Here is an 18,226-nt window from a genome sequence, read left to right as displayed (position 1 = left end):
GTCGCAACAGTCAGCCTACCTTAGGCTCATTATTGAACTGATGTGGGTGGTGACGTCAGACCTGTCTTTATGGGTCTTCAGTCAGGGTTGCATTTAGCTTAGAGTTGGATTTTCTTTTTTATTCCTTTGTCGAATCAACTCCATGTTGTATCCGGCTGGGCTGCATCATTGGCAAAGCACGGGCTTTTAGCTTGCTGAAGTGGACGCTCTGGTTACCTTGGCAGAGAAGCTTTGTAATTTGGAGTTACAGAGCCTGGAAACCAAGTCATTTAATCCATAGGGCCGCCTTATTAGGTTCCTGTTCATGAATATAATTTCTCCAGCCTCATTCAGGATTTTGAAGGTGGTCTGTTTTTCTTTTCTTCCTTTTTCTACAGTTTAGATATGTTTAACAATTAAAGAAAGAATAATAGCTAACAGTTGTACTGCGTTGTAAGAGCAAGTGCTTATCAAGTGCTATATTCATCCATATTGCAACTTTCTGGGAATCATCTTTGTCTCATAGTTGCACATATCAAGGGGCCTCGGCCACTGTCCCAAGGGCCAGACCAGGACATCCTGATACCCACGAGACCTCCACCTGGGTGCCTGGGTACATCTCGATCCTCACCGCCCCGACGCCACCCTCAGCCAGACCTTCATCTGCTCCAGTGGGACCTCTGGTCTCTGCTGCCTCACTGGTCACCTGAATGTTATGCATGGCCCGGGGCCTGTCCTGTATCTTGTAACTGTCCCCGAATCAGGCACTTGGCTTCATCCCCTTCCCAGTCCTTCAGTGCAGGCCTCCATCCTGGATCTTCCAGGGAGCTGCTGCAGCCCGTTTCTCCCAGTCCATGCTTCTAAAATGTAGACAGGACCAGGCACAGGGGTTCAGGTCTGTAATCCAGCACTGTGGGAGGCTGAGGGGAGAGGTGTTCAAGACCAGGAACTGAGGCTTGAGGCCAGAAATTCAAGACCAGCCTGGGCAACATAGCAAGTCCTCATCTCTACCAAAAAATAAAAAAGAGGAGAAAACTAGCTGGCCATGGTGGCACGCACCTGTAGTCCTACCTACTCAGGAGGCCGAGGCAGGAGAATCACTGGAGCCCAGGAGATGGAGCCTGCAGTGAGCTATGATTGCACCACTGCCCTCCAGCCTGGGTGACAGAGTGAGGCCCAATCTCAAAGTAAATACATTTTAAAACAATAAAATGTAGAACAGAGTGTTTTTGCTCTGTCTAGCCCTTGCCCTCGGGCTAGCCTCCTGCCTCTGTGGCACCGTGGACAAGACCTTGGGGTCTGACCTCTTTCCTCCCAGCCTGCAGCAGGCAGGATTACCCCTCACTGTCCCACCCAGCCATGGCAACCCCCCACCCTGACATGGCTGCCTGTGCGGAGAGGAAGTCCCTGTGTCCCAAGGCCAGGACATCGGAAATGGGGTTATCCCTTTGGAGGTGCTCCATTTGCACTGATTCAGCCGCACCCCCAAATCTACCTGAGAGACTAGAAAGCATTCATTGCAAGTACAGTTGGTCAGTGAAGTCTGCAGCTGTGAAAGCAAAAAGGGAATGTTTCCCTTTTTAAATCATAAGATTGATAAAATGCTGATTTTTCCTTCAAAATGAGAATTTACAGCTACCCTCACTGCACAAATGAATATTCCTGAGTTTGAATATTGAAGCATTTAGGGCTACGGAAATTACCCTGCTGGGATAATGAGACACAGTTGGGACATTCCCATCAACTTGGTGGTGGACACATTAGGTTCTAGGTTCTTGTTTGCCAGGTGTGTGTGGGGAAAGCATATATTGGATTTTGAGTCCATTCGGGCATTTCTTTATGTGTTGGGAAAAAACATAAGCATGCTGGTCTTTCCCAAGAAATGAAGACAACGGCAGTGTATCCGGTGGCCTGGAGCCTGCCGCTGAGACAGGTGCGGGGCTGGCTTGCACTGTGTATTCCTGGACACAGCAGCCACCCTTGATAAGAACATGAAGCCTTGACTTAGGGATTTGGAATGATTGTCATCTGAGATCTTTTCCTTTTCCTTTTTACAACTCTTTGATTTCAGGGCTCCTGTATCAGGAATACCGAGATAAATCGACTCTCCAAGAAATTGAAACCAGGAGGCAACAGGACGCAGAAATAGAAGACAATACCAATGGGTCCCCAGCCAGTGAGGACACCCCGGAGGAGGAAGAGGAAGAGGAGGAGGAGGAGCCGGCCAGCCCACCAGAGAGGAAGGCTCTGCCCCAGATCTGCCTGCTCAGTAACCCTCACTCAAGGTTCAACCTCTGGCAGGATCTCCCCGAGATCCGGAGCAGTGGGGTGCTTGAGATCCTACAGCCTGAGGAGATTAAGCTGCAAGAGGTAACAAGCGCCGAGGGGTGGGGGCTCCCCCACAGCACACAGGAGTGACCCTCACTGCTGGGGGTGAGGCTTCCTCTAGGGGGTGAGGTGCCCTAGCTGGTTCACCAGAGGAATTGCCGACAGGGTTGTCCATCTAGAACATGTAGAAAAATAAACATGGCTTTACAGGCAGCAAGAGACACCCATTTACCTTCTAGGATAGCTCACCCCCAATATTGAGCATCTGAAGCATTGCTGTCTGATCGCAGTTTTTCCACCCTTTGTTATCATCGTTGCATATTTCCGTCACACGTGAATGCCACGGCACTAGGCAATGCTGAGCTCACTGTGACCATGCCATAGCTGCAGTGATCTGTGGTTGACGGAGGTCTGCCATATCTCTTTGCGTTCACGATCTTATCGCATCACTTTCTTTTGGGGCTGTCTGAACTTTGAATGAATGGGTCTCTGAAGGAGGTCCCTCAGCTTGCCCACCTGCTCCTGAAATGCTGCAGAAACTTGGGATTCGTGTCTCTGGCCCCTTCGTTTGATGGTTCAGGTGGACTTCAGTGACTGTCAATTAGGCTGAGGCGAAATCGTTGAGTTGCCTGATGGTTTGTTGCTAGCAGGGAGAAATGATCAATTAAAAACAGTAACAAATGAATAAGAAATTTAAGTGTTTGTTTTAGCGGAACAAAGATCATTTGAGTATTAAGGGAAAATTTGTGGTATTGAGAAACAAGCATATGGTCAGGAGTAAACAGGAAGAATGGTGGAGAGAAATTGTGAATATGCAAGTTCGAGTTAATTGTGAAATTTAGAAAGTGGGCACAGAAGGGAAAAACAAAAGAAGAGATTTGGTTTTTATAAGCACTTGGTCCACCCAGTTCCATCATCTGTGTCCTCTTCCGCTCCGTCTCACCCCCACCACACTCACCTGCATTCCTGAGCACTCTCACGTGCTTGTCCAAGCTCATCCTTGTGCTTGTTTCTTGTGGCAGCTGTGGCTCCAGAAGTCCTGCCTTTCCCTACCCCCCCATTACTCCTGTGCTAGATTCTACAGAAACATTTGCTCTTGTTTATTTAAAACATGAAACAGTAGCCTATATACACTATTAATGACCAAAACCGTGAATTGTTCCTGACCAGCATCATATACCTGAGACTTGGGTTTTACGATGAATGGAGTTGCTACTAGGGAAGGCTTGATAAAAGTGGATTTTTGAAGGGCCACCTAGACTTCACCTGGGTGTCGTGCCCAGTAGAGTATGGAAAATGTTTAGACTTTGGCATCCTTCCTAACTTGTGAGCAGTGATTTGTAAATGGCTACATTGATTTATTTTTAATAAAACTTCTAATGTAAAACTTAGAAATAAGACTGGGTGCGGTGACTCACACCTGTAATCCCAGCACTTTGGGAGGCTGAGGCTGGTGGATCACGAGGTCATGAGTTCGAGACCAGCCTGGCCAAGATGGTGAAACCCTGTCTCCACTAAAAATACAAAAGTTAGCCGGGCACGGTGGCAGGCGCCTGTAACCCCAGCACTTTGGGAGGCCGAGGCTGGTGGATCACAAGGTCAGGAGTTCGAAACCAACCTGGCCAAGATGGTGAAACCCCGTCTCTACTAAAAATACAAAAGTTAGCCAGGCATGGTGGCAGGCGCCTGTAATCCCAGCTACTCGGGAGGCTGAGGCAGGAGAATCGCTTGAACTCAGAGGCAGAGGTTGCAGTGAGCCGAGATCGTGCCTCTGCACTCTAGCCTGGGCGACAGAGCAAGACCCCATCTCAAAAAAAAAAACAAACTTAGAAATAAATCCTAGTAGAACTTAAACACATGTTAGAAACCTTTTACAACATAAGCAAAGCTGAAAGCAGAGAAAAGGCCCTTGTCATAAACGGACAGCAAAAAGTGAAGAAGCATGAAAAACAAACAGCACCAAATTAGTGGCAAATTTAACAGCAAACAAATCCGTTACAACAATACATGCGAACGGCTGAAACTCCTCCATTAAAGGACGGAAGTTCTTCAACTGAAGCTCAGTGTGGTGGCTGACACCTGTAATCCCAGCACTTTCAGAGGCCAGGGTGGGAGATCACCTGAGGTCAGGAGTTCAAGACCACTCTGGCCAACATGGCAAAACCACAGCTCTACAAAAATACAAAAATTAGCCGGGTGGTCCAGGCACGGTGCCTCATGCCTGTAATCCCAGCACTTTGGGAGGCCGAGGTGGGTGAATCACTTGAGGTCAGGAGTTCAAGACCAGCCTGGCAAATGTCGTGAAACACCATGTTTACTAAAAATACAAAAATTAGCCTAGTATGGTGTGCCCACCTATAGTCCCAGCTACTCTACTCAGGAGGCTGAGGCAGGAGAATCCCTTGAACCCAGGAGGCAGAGGTTGCAGTGAGCCAATATCACACACCTGCACTCCAACCTGGGCCATAGAGTGAGGCTCTGTCTCAAAAAAAAAAAATTAGCCGGGCATAGTGTCGGGTGCCTATAATCCCAGCTACTCGGGAAGCTGAGGCAGGAGAATCGTTTGAACCCAGAAGGTGGAGAGGTTGCAGTGCACCGAGATGGTGTCACTGCCCTCTGGCCTGGGTGACAGAGCAAGACTGTGTCTCGAAAAAAATAAAAATAAAAAATGAAATTATCCAATTGATTAGAAATCTAAACCCATTATATTATCAGAGTAGAGTTCAGGGCAAGAAAAATTACCCAAGTGAACAGAGTCATCTTGTTTTGTCATCTTATTCATCTACTAAAAATACAAAAAATTAGCCAGGTATGGTGGCGGGTCCCTGTAGTTCCAGCTACACGGGAGGCTGAGGCAGGAGAATCGCTTGAAGGCGGAGGTTGCAGTGAGCCAAGATCGCACTATTGCACTCCAGCCCGGGCAACAATGCAAGACTCCATCTCAGAAGAAAAAAAAAAAAAAAAGAGTTTTGCAATGAAATACATGACTCCTCTGTGTATTTTCGTTGTTTAAAAAAACATAAACTGCAAATGCGTCCAGCCCGTTGCTTGGATCATGGGTTTTCACTGGAGGACCAGCTTTATCTATTTTCTCTCCTGATTAGACACAGCCAGAATGCACCGTTTAAGTTTGGAGTTTAGATGCCTATGCAGGCTAAGGGCAAAATCCTCATAGATTTTTACAGTGTTTTACACTTCTTCTAGTTTCAGCACATTCTGTAGCAGCTTGGTTTTGGTGATGGTTTTTTAGCAACTTGCCTTTCCTGGACTCGTCAGAGCTTTCAGCTCAGTTTTCATTAAAACAACTCCCTTTCCACTGAGAATTCACTGGTTTTTATCATTAAATGATACAACTGCATCGTAGGTACCACTGGCTTGAGTAAGTTTGAGGAATGCAAGTGACAGTGGGTGCATCCTCGCCAGATGGGGAGAGAGGCAGGCAGGTAGCCTCTGCCCTGAGCGCCTGGGGGGTAGCAGAGTACGGGGTATTCAGCCAGTGAGTTGAGTGGAGGTTGCTCAGGAGAGTTTGTGTGCGCGAACATCTCTGTGCTCGTCTCAGACCAGCTGTAGCCTGGAAGTGGAACTGCTGGTCCCGAATGAAGTGCATTTTAAATGGTGATGGACTCTGCCCAATTGCCATTCAAAAAGGCAGTACAAGTGTCACATTGCTACCAGCAGTGCAAGAGAGGCTATTTGTATTCACCCTCCCTAGCCCTGCTGTCAAACTTCTAACCTGTTGGGTGAAACATTGTATCTTGCCTTACCCTGCCCTCCTTGATGACTTGCAAATTTGAGCATCTTTTCACATGTTTACTGGCTGTATCCATTTCTTTATCTATCAGTGCCTGTTCTTATCTTTTCCCCCTTTTCTATTGGGTTCTTTACATTTATCTTCTTGATTTGTAGTAGCTTTTTATACATTCTGGATATTCTTTTTCTTTTTTTAAGATTTTCAAATGTTTTCTCCTGTACGATAATATAAGGGACGCAATTTATGCACAGAGTCACTGGTGCCCAACTGCCTAGGTTTCTCAGCTCAGCTGCTTCTTAGCTGTGTGACCTTATGCAAATTACTTAACTTCTCTGTGCCTTATCTGTAAGATGGGAATCCTAGTACCTACTTCTCAGGCTTGTGCAGATTGAATAAGTAACACAGATAAGGAGCTGAAGACAGTGCGCGGCAAAAAGCTGACATTATCAAGAGCTTATGTGCCCTCTCACTTGGTCCACGACATCTTCTTTTTGGATAAAAATCTCTTTTCCATTTTGATAGCAAATCTGTCAGTACTTTTATTCATTTAAACCTAATCTTCAGATATTGTGTCTTATGATTAGAAAGGCTATTCCCAAGAGGTACACTTTACAGTGAAAAGGTAATAGCTGGGAGTGTTATGAACTGGACAAAAAAATAGAGCAGAAGGCCGGGCCCAGCGGCTCACGCCTGTAATCCCTGCACTTTGGGAGGCCAAGGCAGGTAGATCACCTGAGGTCAGGAGTTCGAGACCAGCCTGGTCAACGTGGTGAAACCCTGTCTCTACTAAAAGTACAAAAATTAGCCAGGCGTGGTGATGTGCACCAGTAGTCCCAGCTACTTGGGAGGCTGAGGCAAGAGAATCGCTTGAACCTGGGAAGCAGAGGTTGCAGTGAGCCGAGATCATACTACTGCACTCCAGCCTGGGCGACAGAACGAGACTCCACTCCCCCAAAAAGAAAAAGCAGAATCTGTCAGAAACAAGAGGAGACGTTGCCATGCACATTCCACTATCTTACAGGAGTGGGACAGAGCAGGGAGATGGGGAATCAGAAAGAAATAATTAGGTTGGTTGAAAAGATTTGTACTGAACTTTATACTCTCTGGAGCTGCCTTGCCCGCTCTGGCGGCCACTAGCCACCCGTGGCTGCTGAGCACAACATGTGGTGAGTCCAGTTGACTTGCAGTGTGTGTGTAAAATGCACACCAAATTTCAAAGAATAGAAAGAATCAAAAGAGATAAATACAAAATTAAATGAACTTCTGAGATGCCACCTTGAGACATCAGGGGAAAACACACAACAAACCGAAGGAGAACAGAGAGGACAGAGATCCAAGAAGATACTCTGCAAAAGTCTTGATAAGATAAAAAACAGATGAATGATTTTCTAGGAAAATATAAGCTACTAACAATGGAATCAAAAGTAAAAATTTTAAATACGCAAAAATATACCAGTAACCCCAAAAAACCACCTACAGGAAAGATGTTGCACCCAGAGGACTCATATTCAAATCCCAGGAGAGTCTGGTGTTACTTAGGCTGGCCTGCAGCAGAGCTGTCCAGTGGAATTCCCTGCCATGATGGAAATGTTCCTTTTTTTTTGAGACAGTCTTGCTCTGTAACCCAGGCTGGAGAGCAATGGCATGATCTCGGCTTGCTGCAGCCTCTGCCTCCCAGGCTCAAGTGATTCTTCTGCCTCAGCCTCCTGAGTAGCTGGGATTACAGGTGTGTACCACCACACCCGTCTAATTTTTGTATTTTTAGTAGAGAAGGGGTTTCACCATGTTGCTCAGGCTGGTCTTGAACTCCTCACCTCGTGATCCTCCCACCTTGGCCTCCCAAAGTGCTGAGATTACAGGCTTGAGCCACTGCGCCTGGCCTTTTTTTTTTTTTTTTTTTTTTTTTTTTTTTTTTTTGAGACAGAATTTCACTCTTGTTGCCCAGACTGGAGCGCAATGGCTTGATCTCGGCTCACGACAACCTCCGCCTCCCAGGCTCAAGTGATTCTCCTGCCTCAACCTCCCGAGTAGCTGGGATTACAGCGCCACCATGCCCAGCTAATTTTGTATTTTTAGTAGAGATGGGGTTTCTCCATGTTGCTCAGGCTGGTCTTGAACTCCCAACCTCAGGTGATGCCCCGGCCTTGGCCTCCTAAAGTGCTGGGATTACAGGCATGGGCCACTGCACCTGGGCAGAAATGTTCTTTTGTATGTCATTTTTATTATTATTGTTTTTTGAGACAGTCTCACTCTGTCACCCAGGCTGGAGTGCAGTGGCACAATCTTGGCTTGCTGTAACCTCTGCCTCCTGGGTTCAAGCGATTCTCATGCCTCAGCCTCCAGAGTGGCTGAGACTACAGGTGCACACCACTACGCAAGGCTAATTTTTCTATTTTTGGTAGAGATAGGGTTTTGCCTTGTTGACCAGGCTGACCTCAAACTCCTGAACTCAAGTGATCTGCCTGCCTCAGCCTCCCAAAGTGCTGAGACAGTTGTGAGGCACCATGCCTGGCAATGATGGAATGTTCTACATCATGTCTCCAATAGTCACTAGCTCCATGTGGCTACCGAGCATTTGAAACTGGTCAGTGCAACTAAGGAACAGAATGTTTAATTCCACCCAGTTTCAACAAATATTAGTTGCTACTGTATTGATCAGCATTAAGTCTAGAGCAGAGATCATCAAACTTTCTGTTAAAGGGCCAGATAATAAATGCGTCAGGCTTTGTGGGCCATACCGTCTGTCAAAACTACTCAGCTCTGTCGTTGTGGTGTGACAGCAGCTATAGACACTATGTAAAGGAATGAGTATGGCTGTGTTCCAGTAAAACTTTATTTACAAATACAAGTGGCCAGCCCATGGACTGTAGTTTGCCGACCCCTGGTCTAAAGCATGGAAATGAGAGAAATACACAAATTATTTGAACATAGTATAATATTGATAACCAAATCTGAAAATTAAAGTACAAACACATACAAAATTATTTTATTTTATTTTAGTTTTATTTTTTGAGATAGAGTCTTACTCTGTTGCCCAGACTGGAGTGCAGTGGCAGGATCTCGGCTCACTGCAACCTCTGCCTTCCGGGTTCAAGTGATTCTCCTGCCTCAGCCTCCCAAGTAACTGGGATTACAGGCACATGCCACCATGCCTGGCTAATTTTTTGTGTTTTTAGTAGAGGCAGGATTTCACCTTGTTAGCCAAGATGATCTCAATCTCCTGACCTCGTCGTGATCCGCCTGCCTCATGCCTCCCAAAGTGCTGGGATTGCAGGTGTGAGTCACCACACCCGGTTACAAAATTATTTTAATCCACAATAATAATAGAAGAGTATATATATAGTCGATATACAGTCAAGAACACTGTTCTCTCAGTAGTCAACAGAACTGGGAGACATAAAATCAGTAAGGTTATAGAAGAATGGGCCACCATCAACCAAACAGAACTGATAAACATTCCTAGAACACTCTACCCAACAGTAGCAGAATACACATTATTTTCAAGTGCAAAGAGAACTGTCACCAAGGTAAAGCATAACTCTCCTTAACACATTTAAAAGAACTGAAGTCATAGAAAGTATGTTCTCTGACCCTAATGGAATTACACTAGAAATCAGTAACAAAGAAAACAGAAAATCTCCAAACACTTGGAAATTAACACACTTCTCAATAATCCCTGGGTCAAGGAGGAAGTTGCAAGGAGAGTTATAAATATTTTGAAATGACTGAAAATGAATCCGCAGCATACCAAAGTTGGTGGGAGGCAGCAAAAGCAATGTTTTGAAGCAGATTTATAGCATTATACTTACTTAGGAAAGCAGATAGCTTTCAAAACAATAACCTAAGCTTTCACATTAAGAAACTGGGCCGGGGAAAGGGCAAAACCAAAGCAAGTGGAAGGAAAGAAATAATACATATGAGAGCAAGAATCAATAACGTGGAAAATTTTTTAAAATATAGAGAAAATCAGTGAAACCAAAATTGAATTCTTTGAAAAGATTAATAAAATTAATAAATCTCTATCAAGATTGACCAAAAAGAAGAAGATATAAATGACCAATATCAGAAACGAAAAAGGAGACAGGATGAATCCTCGAGACATTTAAAGGGTAATAAGGAAATATTATAAACAATTCTACACACATAAATTTGGCAACTTAAATGAAAGAGACCAATGTCCCAAACTGAAAGCTACCAAAACTCACCCCAAATGAAATAAATAACCTGAATAGTCTTGTAACTGTTAAAGAAATTGACTTCTTATGTAAAATCTTTCAAAATATGCAATCTCTAGGCCCGTAAGTTTACACTGGTGAATTCTACCAACCATTTAAAGTAGAAAATAGTATCAGTTTTCCCCATTCTTTTCCAAAATATGGAAGAAGGAATGCTTCCCAACTTTTTAGAAGACCAGCATCACCTGATAGAAAAATCAGAGAAAGACAGTATAATAGTAAACTACAAACCAATATTCCTCATGAATGTTTATTTTTAAATTCTCAGTAAAAAAATAATAGCAATTCGAATCCAGCAATGTATAAAAAGAGCAATATGGCATGACTGAGTGGAGTTTATCCTGGGAATGCAAGGTTAGTTAAATATTTGAAAAATCAATTAATGTAACCCACCATATTAACAGTCTAAAGAAGAAAAAAAAAAAAAAACAAACTGCATGGTTACTCCAACAATTGATGCTGTAAAAGCATTTGACAAAATTCAGTATTCAGCCATCATTAAATTTTTCAGCAAAGGAGGAAAACAAGGGAAATTCCTGGACCTGATAAGGAACATCTACCAAAAACCTAGGGCAAACCTCATACTTAATGGTGAAGGACTGAATGCTTTTCCCGTAAGATTAGGAACAAGGGAAGGCTGTCTGTTCCTTCACTGCTCCCATTCCTATTCAACATCATTGTGAAAATCCTAGCCAGTGCAGTAAGGCAAGAAAAAGAAATAAAAGGCATATAGATTAGAAAGGAATAAGTAAAACTGCCCCAGTCACAGATGACATGTTTACTTGAAAAATCCCGAAGAATCTACCACAAAAACCTCGTAGAACTAACAGTGATTTTTAGCAAGGTTGCCAGATACGAGGCCAACATACAAATATCAGTCATATCTCTGTATTCTAGCAGTGAACAATTAGAAACCGAAATTAAAATTCTCATACCATTTACAATAGCTGCTCCCAAAATGAAATATTTAGGCATAAATCTAACAAAACATGTACAGGATCTCTGTGCTGAAAACCGCAAATCAGTGAGGAGAGAAATCAAATAAAATGTAAATAAATCAAGAGACAAACTGTTCATGGATTGAAAGATTCAACATAGTAAAGTTAATTCTCTTCCCATATTGATCTATACACTCAATGCAACTCAATCAAAATCTCAATATTGGCCGGGCGCGGTGGCTCAAGCCTGTAATCCCAGCACTTTGGGAGGCCGAGACGGGTGGATCACGAGGTCAGGAGATCGAGACCATCCTGGCTAACACAGTGAAACCCCGTCTCTACTAAAAAATACAAAAAAACTAGCCGGGCGAGGTGGTGGGCGCCTGTAGTCCCAGCTACTCGGAAGGCGGAGGCAGGAGAATGGCCTGAACCCGGGAGGCGGAGCTTGCAGTGAGCTGAGATCCGGCCACTGCACTCCAGCAAGGGGGACAGAGTGAGACTCCGTCTCAAAAAAAAAAAAAAAAAACAACTCAGTATTTTCTCTGGTCATAGACAAAATTATCCTAAAATTTATCAGAAAAGGCAAGATAACTAGAATAGCCCTGAACAGTTTTGAAAAATAATAAAGCCAAAGGGGTCATACTATCTGATTTTAAGACAACTAACAAGTTTACAGTAGTCAAGGCAGTGGGGTATTCATGAAATTACAGACACATAGATCGGTGAAATAGAATAGAAAGTTCAAATAAACCCACACAAATATGGCTAGATTTATATATAGAAATAAACCCACACAAATATGGCTGATTGATTTTTGGCAAAAGGACAAAAGCAAACTAATGGAAAAAAGACAGTCTTTTCAACAAATATTGAACGTTGGTGCTGGAACCATTGGATACATATATGCAAAAATATTAACCTCAACTTAAACCTCATGCCTTATACAAAAATTAACTCAAAATGGATCATGCATCTAAATGTAAAATGCAAAACTTTAAAACTTTTAGAGGAAAACATAGGAGAAACCTTTATAACCTGAGGTTAAACAAAAAAAATTGATCAATTGGTCTTGATCAAAGTTAAAAACTTTTGCTCTGCAAAAGACACTTAAGAGAATGAAAAGAGAAGCTACAGATGGGGAGGAAATATTTGTAAATTACTTAACTGATAAAGGACTTGCATCCAGAATACACAAAAGAACTCGAAACTCAACAGTAAAAAAACAGCAATCTAGTTTAAAAATGGGCAAAAGACTTAAATAGGTACTTCACCAAAGGAGATATACAGAAGGCAAGTAAGTGCTACACACTTCCTTACAAAAAGCTTTAAAATCAGGTCAGTCCCAAGTGCTGGTGTGCACACACAGCATACATTGCTGGAACTCTCCTACATGGCTGGTGAGGTCACAAAATGGTGCAGCCATGATGAGAGTTGGTGGTTTCTTACCAAGTTAAACATGCATTTATCATACTACCACACAGCCCCGCCCCGCCCTGTAGCAGCATCTCATCAGTGGCCCTGTTGACTTTGGGGCTGTCTTGTGTGTCATGGGATGTCTAGCACAGGGGTCCCCAACCCCCACCCCCATTACCCCCCCGCCCTCCCCCCTCACCATACAGCAGGAGGTGAGTGGCAGGTGAGCAACCAAAGCTTCATCTGTATTTACGGCTATATTTCTCATAGGAGCGCGAACCCTACTGTGAACTGCACATGCGAGGGATCTAGGTTGTGCGCTCCTTATGAGACTCTAATTGCACCTTATGAAAATCTAATACCTGATGATCTGAGGTGGAACAGTTTCATCCAGCCCCCTCCAACCCCTGGTCTGTGGAAGAATTGTCTTTCACAAAACCAGTCCCTGATGTTCAAAAAATTGGGGACCATTGGTCTAGCAGCATCCTTGGCCACTACTCACTAGATGCAACCCTCTCCCAAATCGTGACAAGCAAAATTGTCTCTAAACTTAGCTGAATGTCCCCTGGAGACCAAAATTGCTCCTGGTTGGGAATCACTGCCCTAGAGAAATAATAACTTACGTTCACAGAAAAACGTGTACATGAATGCATGCTTATAATCACCGAAGACTGGAAACGAGCCAAAGGTCCTTCAACAGATAGAGAGAAAATAAACCAGTACATCCATATGGTGGTGTGTACCATGCAATAAAAAGGATGAAACTACTCATATGCGACAACATCGACGTTTCTCAAAGGCATCTTGTTGAGCGAAAGAAACGAGAAAGGTTCCACACGGTGTGGTTCCATTTCTATGACATTCTGAAAGAGACCACACTAGTGGCAGAAAACAGATCTCGTTGGCAAAGAGTGAGTGCCAGGAGTGAAGGATGCGGGAAGTGTGGCAAGATGGGATGGTTGCCCAGGGGTTAGGTGTTGGGGGAACGTGGGGAGATGGGATGGTTGCCCAAGGGTTAGGTGTGGGGGGAGCATGGGGAGACGGGATGGCTGAGTGGGTTGTGGGGAGTGTTGGAACTGTTGAGCATCCTGATTATATTGTGGGTTACACAAACCTGCAGATATGTTAGAATTCATAGAACTGTACACCCCCCAAAAGTCCACTTTTTACTGCATGATAATTTTATCATGCAGTAAAACATCAAAAAGATTGAATATGTTCCATTTTATTGTATATGACCTAACAAAATAAGTATTACCCCCTCCAAAAAAAATTAAAATGCAGATCTATCTCGCCGTGAGTTAAGGTAAAAAAAAAAATACATAAAACATAAACAAATCAAATCTGGAGATAGATTAAATGAATAATATACATTAAGCAAGGATGAATTAATGCAAAGATAGGTTAATAGTTAGATATTTGGGGCCAAAATTTCATACTGATAGGTCAGAGGAGAAAAATGCATGGATCTTCAAAGAGGATGAAAAAGAAAGGAGTACGCTATTATCATCTAGATAAAACTCAGAGGGATACTTTTTTGAGATTTATAAGGAAAATTTCAAATTTATAGCTAAAATCACACGTAATAAAAAACTGTTGGTGGCAATAAAGGCAAGACGCAGTGCCTACTAACACGATTCAGTGTTGCCCTGGAAGCTCTGTCCAAGGTAATAAGATGAGGAAAGGAGTAGGAGAGAAAGCCAGAAAGAAGGAATGTCTTTATCTACCATTATCTACCAGTTATGGTTTCCTACTTAAAAAACCCGAGGGAATCAAATAAAAGTACCGGACCTAGTAAGGCAGTTCCAGGAGGTGCTGGTTGTAAGATAAACATGCAAAAATTAGTTGTTTTCATATACATCAGCAAAACCCAGATTCCAGTCGATTAAAAAGCTCTGTCAATAAGAAAAACATGAGTACCCCAAAGAAAACTGGGCAAAGCAATTCACATTTTAAAAGTACAAATGGGTCAGATGAGAATATATCCTGGCAATGAAAAAAAAAAAAACCCAAGAACAAAAGCAAAAAAAGTACAAATGGTGCAGAGTATGGTGGCTCATGCTTATAATCCCAGCACTTTGGGAGGCTGAGGTAGGAGGAGTGGTTTTAGCCCAGGGGTTCGAGACCAGCCTGGGCAACATCGCAAGACCCTATCTCCACAAAAATAAATAAATAAATAAAATTTTAATACAAATGGCCAATGAGTACATGAAAAAAGAAAGAAAAATCAAACTCACTAACAGTCATAGAAATATAAACTTAAGCAGTATTGAGGTACCATCTTCTGCTTCTCAAAATGACAAGAGACTTAAATATATATATTTAAAACCTAGTGTTGAGGGACTCTAAAGGAGCACTTTCAGACACAGCCAATAAGAAGAGTATATTTGTATCGAAACTCCAGTAATAGTATATTTGCTTACTTTCTAGTGCTTCTATTTCTAGAAATTTATCTTGCAAAATAATCAGACATGTGTATAAATATTTATTAGCATATTCATCACAGCAAAAAGTTACAGGAAGAATAAGGAGAAGAAACCTATATGCCCAATGGCAGGGGGATTGTTTAGTAAGATGATATACAGTTGTTTAAAGATGCAAACATTGTATTTATTTTATTTTTTATTTTTATTTTTTGTGGCTGAGTCTCACTCTGTTGTCCAGACTGGAGTGCAGTGGTACGATCTCGGCTCACTGAAGCCTCCGCCTCCCGGGTTCGAGCGATTCTCTTGCTTCAGCCTTGTGAGTAGCTGGAATTATAAGCACTCACCACAACACCTGGCTAATTTTTTGTATTTTTGGTAGAGATGGAATTTCACCATGTTGGCCAGGCTGGTGTCGAACTCTTGACCTCAGGTGATCTCCTGTCTTGGCCCCCCAAAGTGCTGAGATTACAGGCGTGAGCCACCGTGCCCGGCCCAAAGAGGCAAACGTTTAAAAACGTGTTTTTAAAAAATGAATAAGGTGAATGTTCAAGATATACAAAGTTTTTTAAAAAGCAAAATAGAACATTTCATCTATAGTGAGAAAGCGTAGAAAATAAAGATTTTTTTACTTCCTTTTATGCATGTTTGCAAATTCCAGTTAATCAAATGTAGATTTTTAAAAATAAATGAGGATGACCGAACTGATGCGCAATCCAGTCACATTTCGTAGTGAATAATGTGAGCACGTGGGCTTCAGCATGTCACTCTGATTTTTTATCGTCTGACTTTTTATGTTAAAGACCTTTCATGTGCTTCTCTTTTGTTAATATCTGATAATGGACACAAAACCGGGATCTTCAGATTGCATGTTCCAAATCAGTGACTTCTGTATCAGATCTTTTTTTTCAGTCTATTTATCAAAGCAAGACAGGCAACTTGGACTGCCAGCACAATCTATTGTCAGGAACTCTCCTCTTTTTCTTTAGCTACAAAAGCAGCAGGTCGCGCTGAATTACTGTTCACACAAGGAAAACACCCTACAATGATGGCCTTTTGGTAGGCTTAATCAGTCACGGGGGAGCCAGAATTTCAGAACAAAATACTATAGTATGTTTCTCTCCTTTTAAAGTAAAGATTATCTAGTTGAAATGGGAAAGAGTTCCCGTGTAGGACTTTTTCAGTTTATTAATAGTTTGTTGTTGTTGTTTGTTTTTTTATTTAGAGACAAGGTCTCACTCTGTGGCCCAGGCGGGAGTGCAGTGGTGTGATCACAGCTCACTGAAGCCTTGAACTCCTGGGTTCAAGTGATCCTCCTGCCTCAGACTTTCAAGTAACTGGGACTACAGGTGTGCACCACCACCACCCCAGGCTAACTTTTAAAATTTTTTGAAGAGATGGGGTCTTGCTGTGTTGCCTGGGCTATTCTTGAACTCCTGGGCTCAAGCAATCTTCCTGCCTCCGCCTCCCAAAGCGCTGGGATTATAGGTGTGAGCCAGCATGCTAGGCCTCAGTTTTTGTTTTTTAATTTGTCCTGAAGCTCTTGGTCCCACCCTTTTGGGGATGGTGTTTTAGTTACTGTTTGAGAACCCAACAGTTGGAGGAAATAATTAGGCATAGATTCAAATTAAAAGGTTGGGAAGGGGCTGGGCACGGTGGCTCACACCTGTAATCCCAGCACTTTGGGAGACCGAAGGCGGTGGGTCACCTGAGGTCAGGAGTTGGAGACCAGCCTGGCCAACATGGTGAAACCCCGTCTCTACTAAAAATACAAAAATTAGCCTGGCGTGGTGGTGCGTGCCTGTAGTCCCAGCTACTCCAGAGGCTGAGGCAGGAGAATCACTTGAACCCAGGAGGCAGAGGTTGCAGTGAGCTGAGATTGCTCCACTGCACTCCAGCCTGGGTGACACAGCCAGATTCCATCTCAAAAAAAGAAAAAGAAAGGTTCGGAAGGAGACAAGTGTAGAAAGGGTAGGGTGTCCCAAGGTGGGAGGGCAGGGGGCTTTCCTGGAAAGTGGTGGGAAGTGAGGGACACAGAATTGTCCTGACGGACAATAAGAGGCAAAGAGAAGAGAGTAGGACTACGGGGGGTGGGGACCATCATCCCAGCTGATGGAATGTCAGCTGCACTCAACCCTTCCAACACTGGGAACCTGGTGTCAAGAAATGAAGGAGAAACTGGAGGTGCCCGGAGCAGCCACTCCTTTGGTGATGCTGGGTCACGTCCCCAGCCTCTGCAAGAACCTGCCACTGCAAAGGAGCTAGAGAAAGATGGACTTGCCACGGTCCCTGGTCTTGGTGGGCTGGGCATGGAGCTGGAAAAGTGAGCAGGGGTGATGTGAGGCTCTCCAGGGGAGCAGGGACACACACTCGCATGTGCACAGCCTGCCCAGGCTGGAGGTGCGGCTCGGCCCCTGCACGCCCAGACAGGACTCATGGCTAACCACACATGCAGCCTAACCACAGGGCAGCGAATTGTCTTTTGTTTCGGTAGATGCTGGGTCTTGCTGTGTTGCCCGGACTGTAGTTTTTGCAGCTGTAAGTTGCGATGCAGCTCAGTCTGCATCTGTGCAGCCTCTGACATACAGAGTTGGTTGTTTTCTAGCCTGTTTTCACAACTTAGAACTTAAACGTATTTACTTTCCCCACTCCCAAAAGAAAATTGTGCCTTTTAGACAGAAATTACTTAGGATTTTAATATGATGTTCCTCTATCCAAAAAATTAAATTGTGATTATTATTTAATTTACCAACTGTTACTGAATTATATGTTTTTCTGTTTAGATTAAACCCTCAGCAATTCAGCAGATGAGTCCTACAGTGGCAGATGGCTGGGAGTTTTTCTTGATGCTTTGAGGTGGATGTGGCCATTACCTAAAATATCAGCTAGGCATTAGAAAGCAAATACCAATACCTATTTTAACAAAGTAGCAAAGTAGGCAAGTAGCTTTTTTTTTTTTTAAATCATCTTTTGGTTAACAAATGTATGCACCTGATAGGAAGTTCAAAAGGTACAAAAGGACTCTCAGTGAAAGTCTCCCAGTCCTGTCCCTGGGCCACCCATTTCCGTTGTCGGACACATATTCAGGTGTGCGTGTGTGTGTGTGTGTGTGTGCCCGCCCTCATGCCACACAAATGTAAACTACTATCAAAATATTCA

At 43.5% G+C, this 18,226-nt stretch overlaps 1 protein-coding gene across 7 annotated transcripts in view; it reads left to right on the top strand.

Moving 5' to 3' along the window:
• The window catches only part of NGEF (neuronal guanine nucleotide exchange factor), a 135,419-nt gene that overhangs the window by 91,233 nt on the left and 25,960 nt on the right, over positions 1-18,226 (top strand). For all 7 annotated transcript variants that reach the window (XM_001114604.5, XM_077957918.1, XM_077957919.1 and 4 more), the window contains one exon: positions 2,051-2,349. In XM_001114604.5, coding sequence (XP_001114604.1) covers positions 2,051-2,349 — 299 coding nt within the window. The remainder of the gene's footprint in view (positions 1-2,050; positions 2,350-18,226) is intronic.

The sequence above is a fragment of the Macaca mulatta genome, chromosome 12 (assembly GCF_049350105.2).
Source record: "Macaca mulatta isolate MMU2019108-1 chromosome 12, T2T-MMU8v2.0, whole genome shotgun sequence".
Lineage (NCBI taxonomy): Eukaryota > Metazoa > Chordata > Mammalia > Primates > Cercopithecidae > Macaca > Macaca mulatta.
The sequence above is the reverse complement of the archived record's forward strand: the minus strand, read 5'-3'. Positions and strand labels throughout refer to the sequence as shown.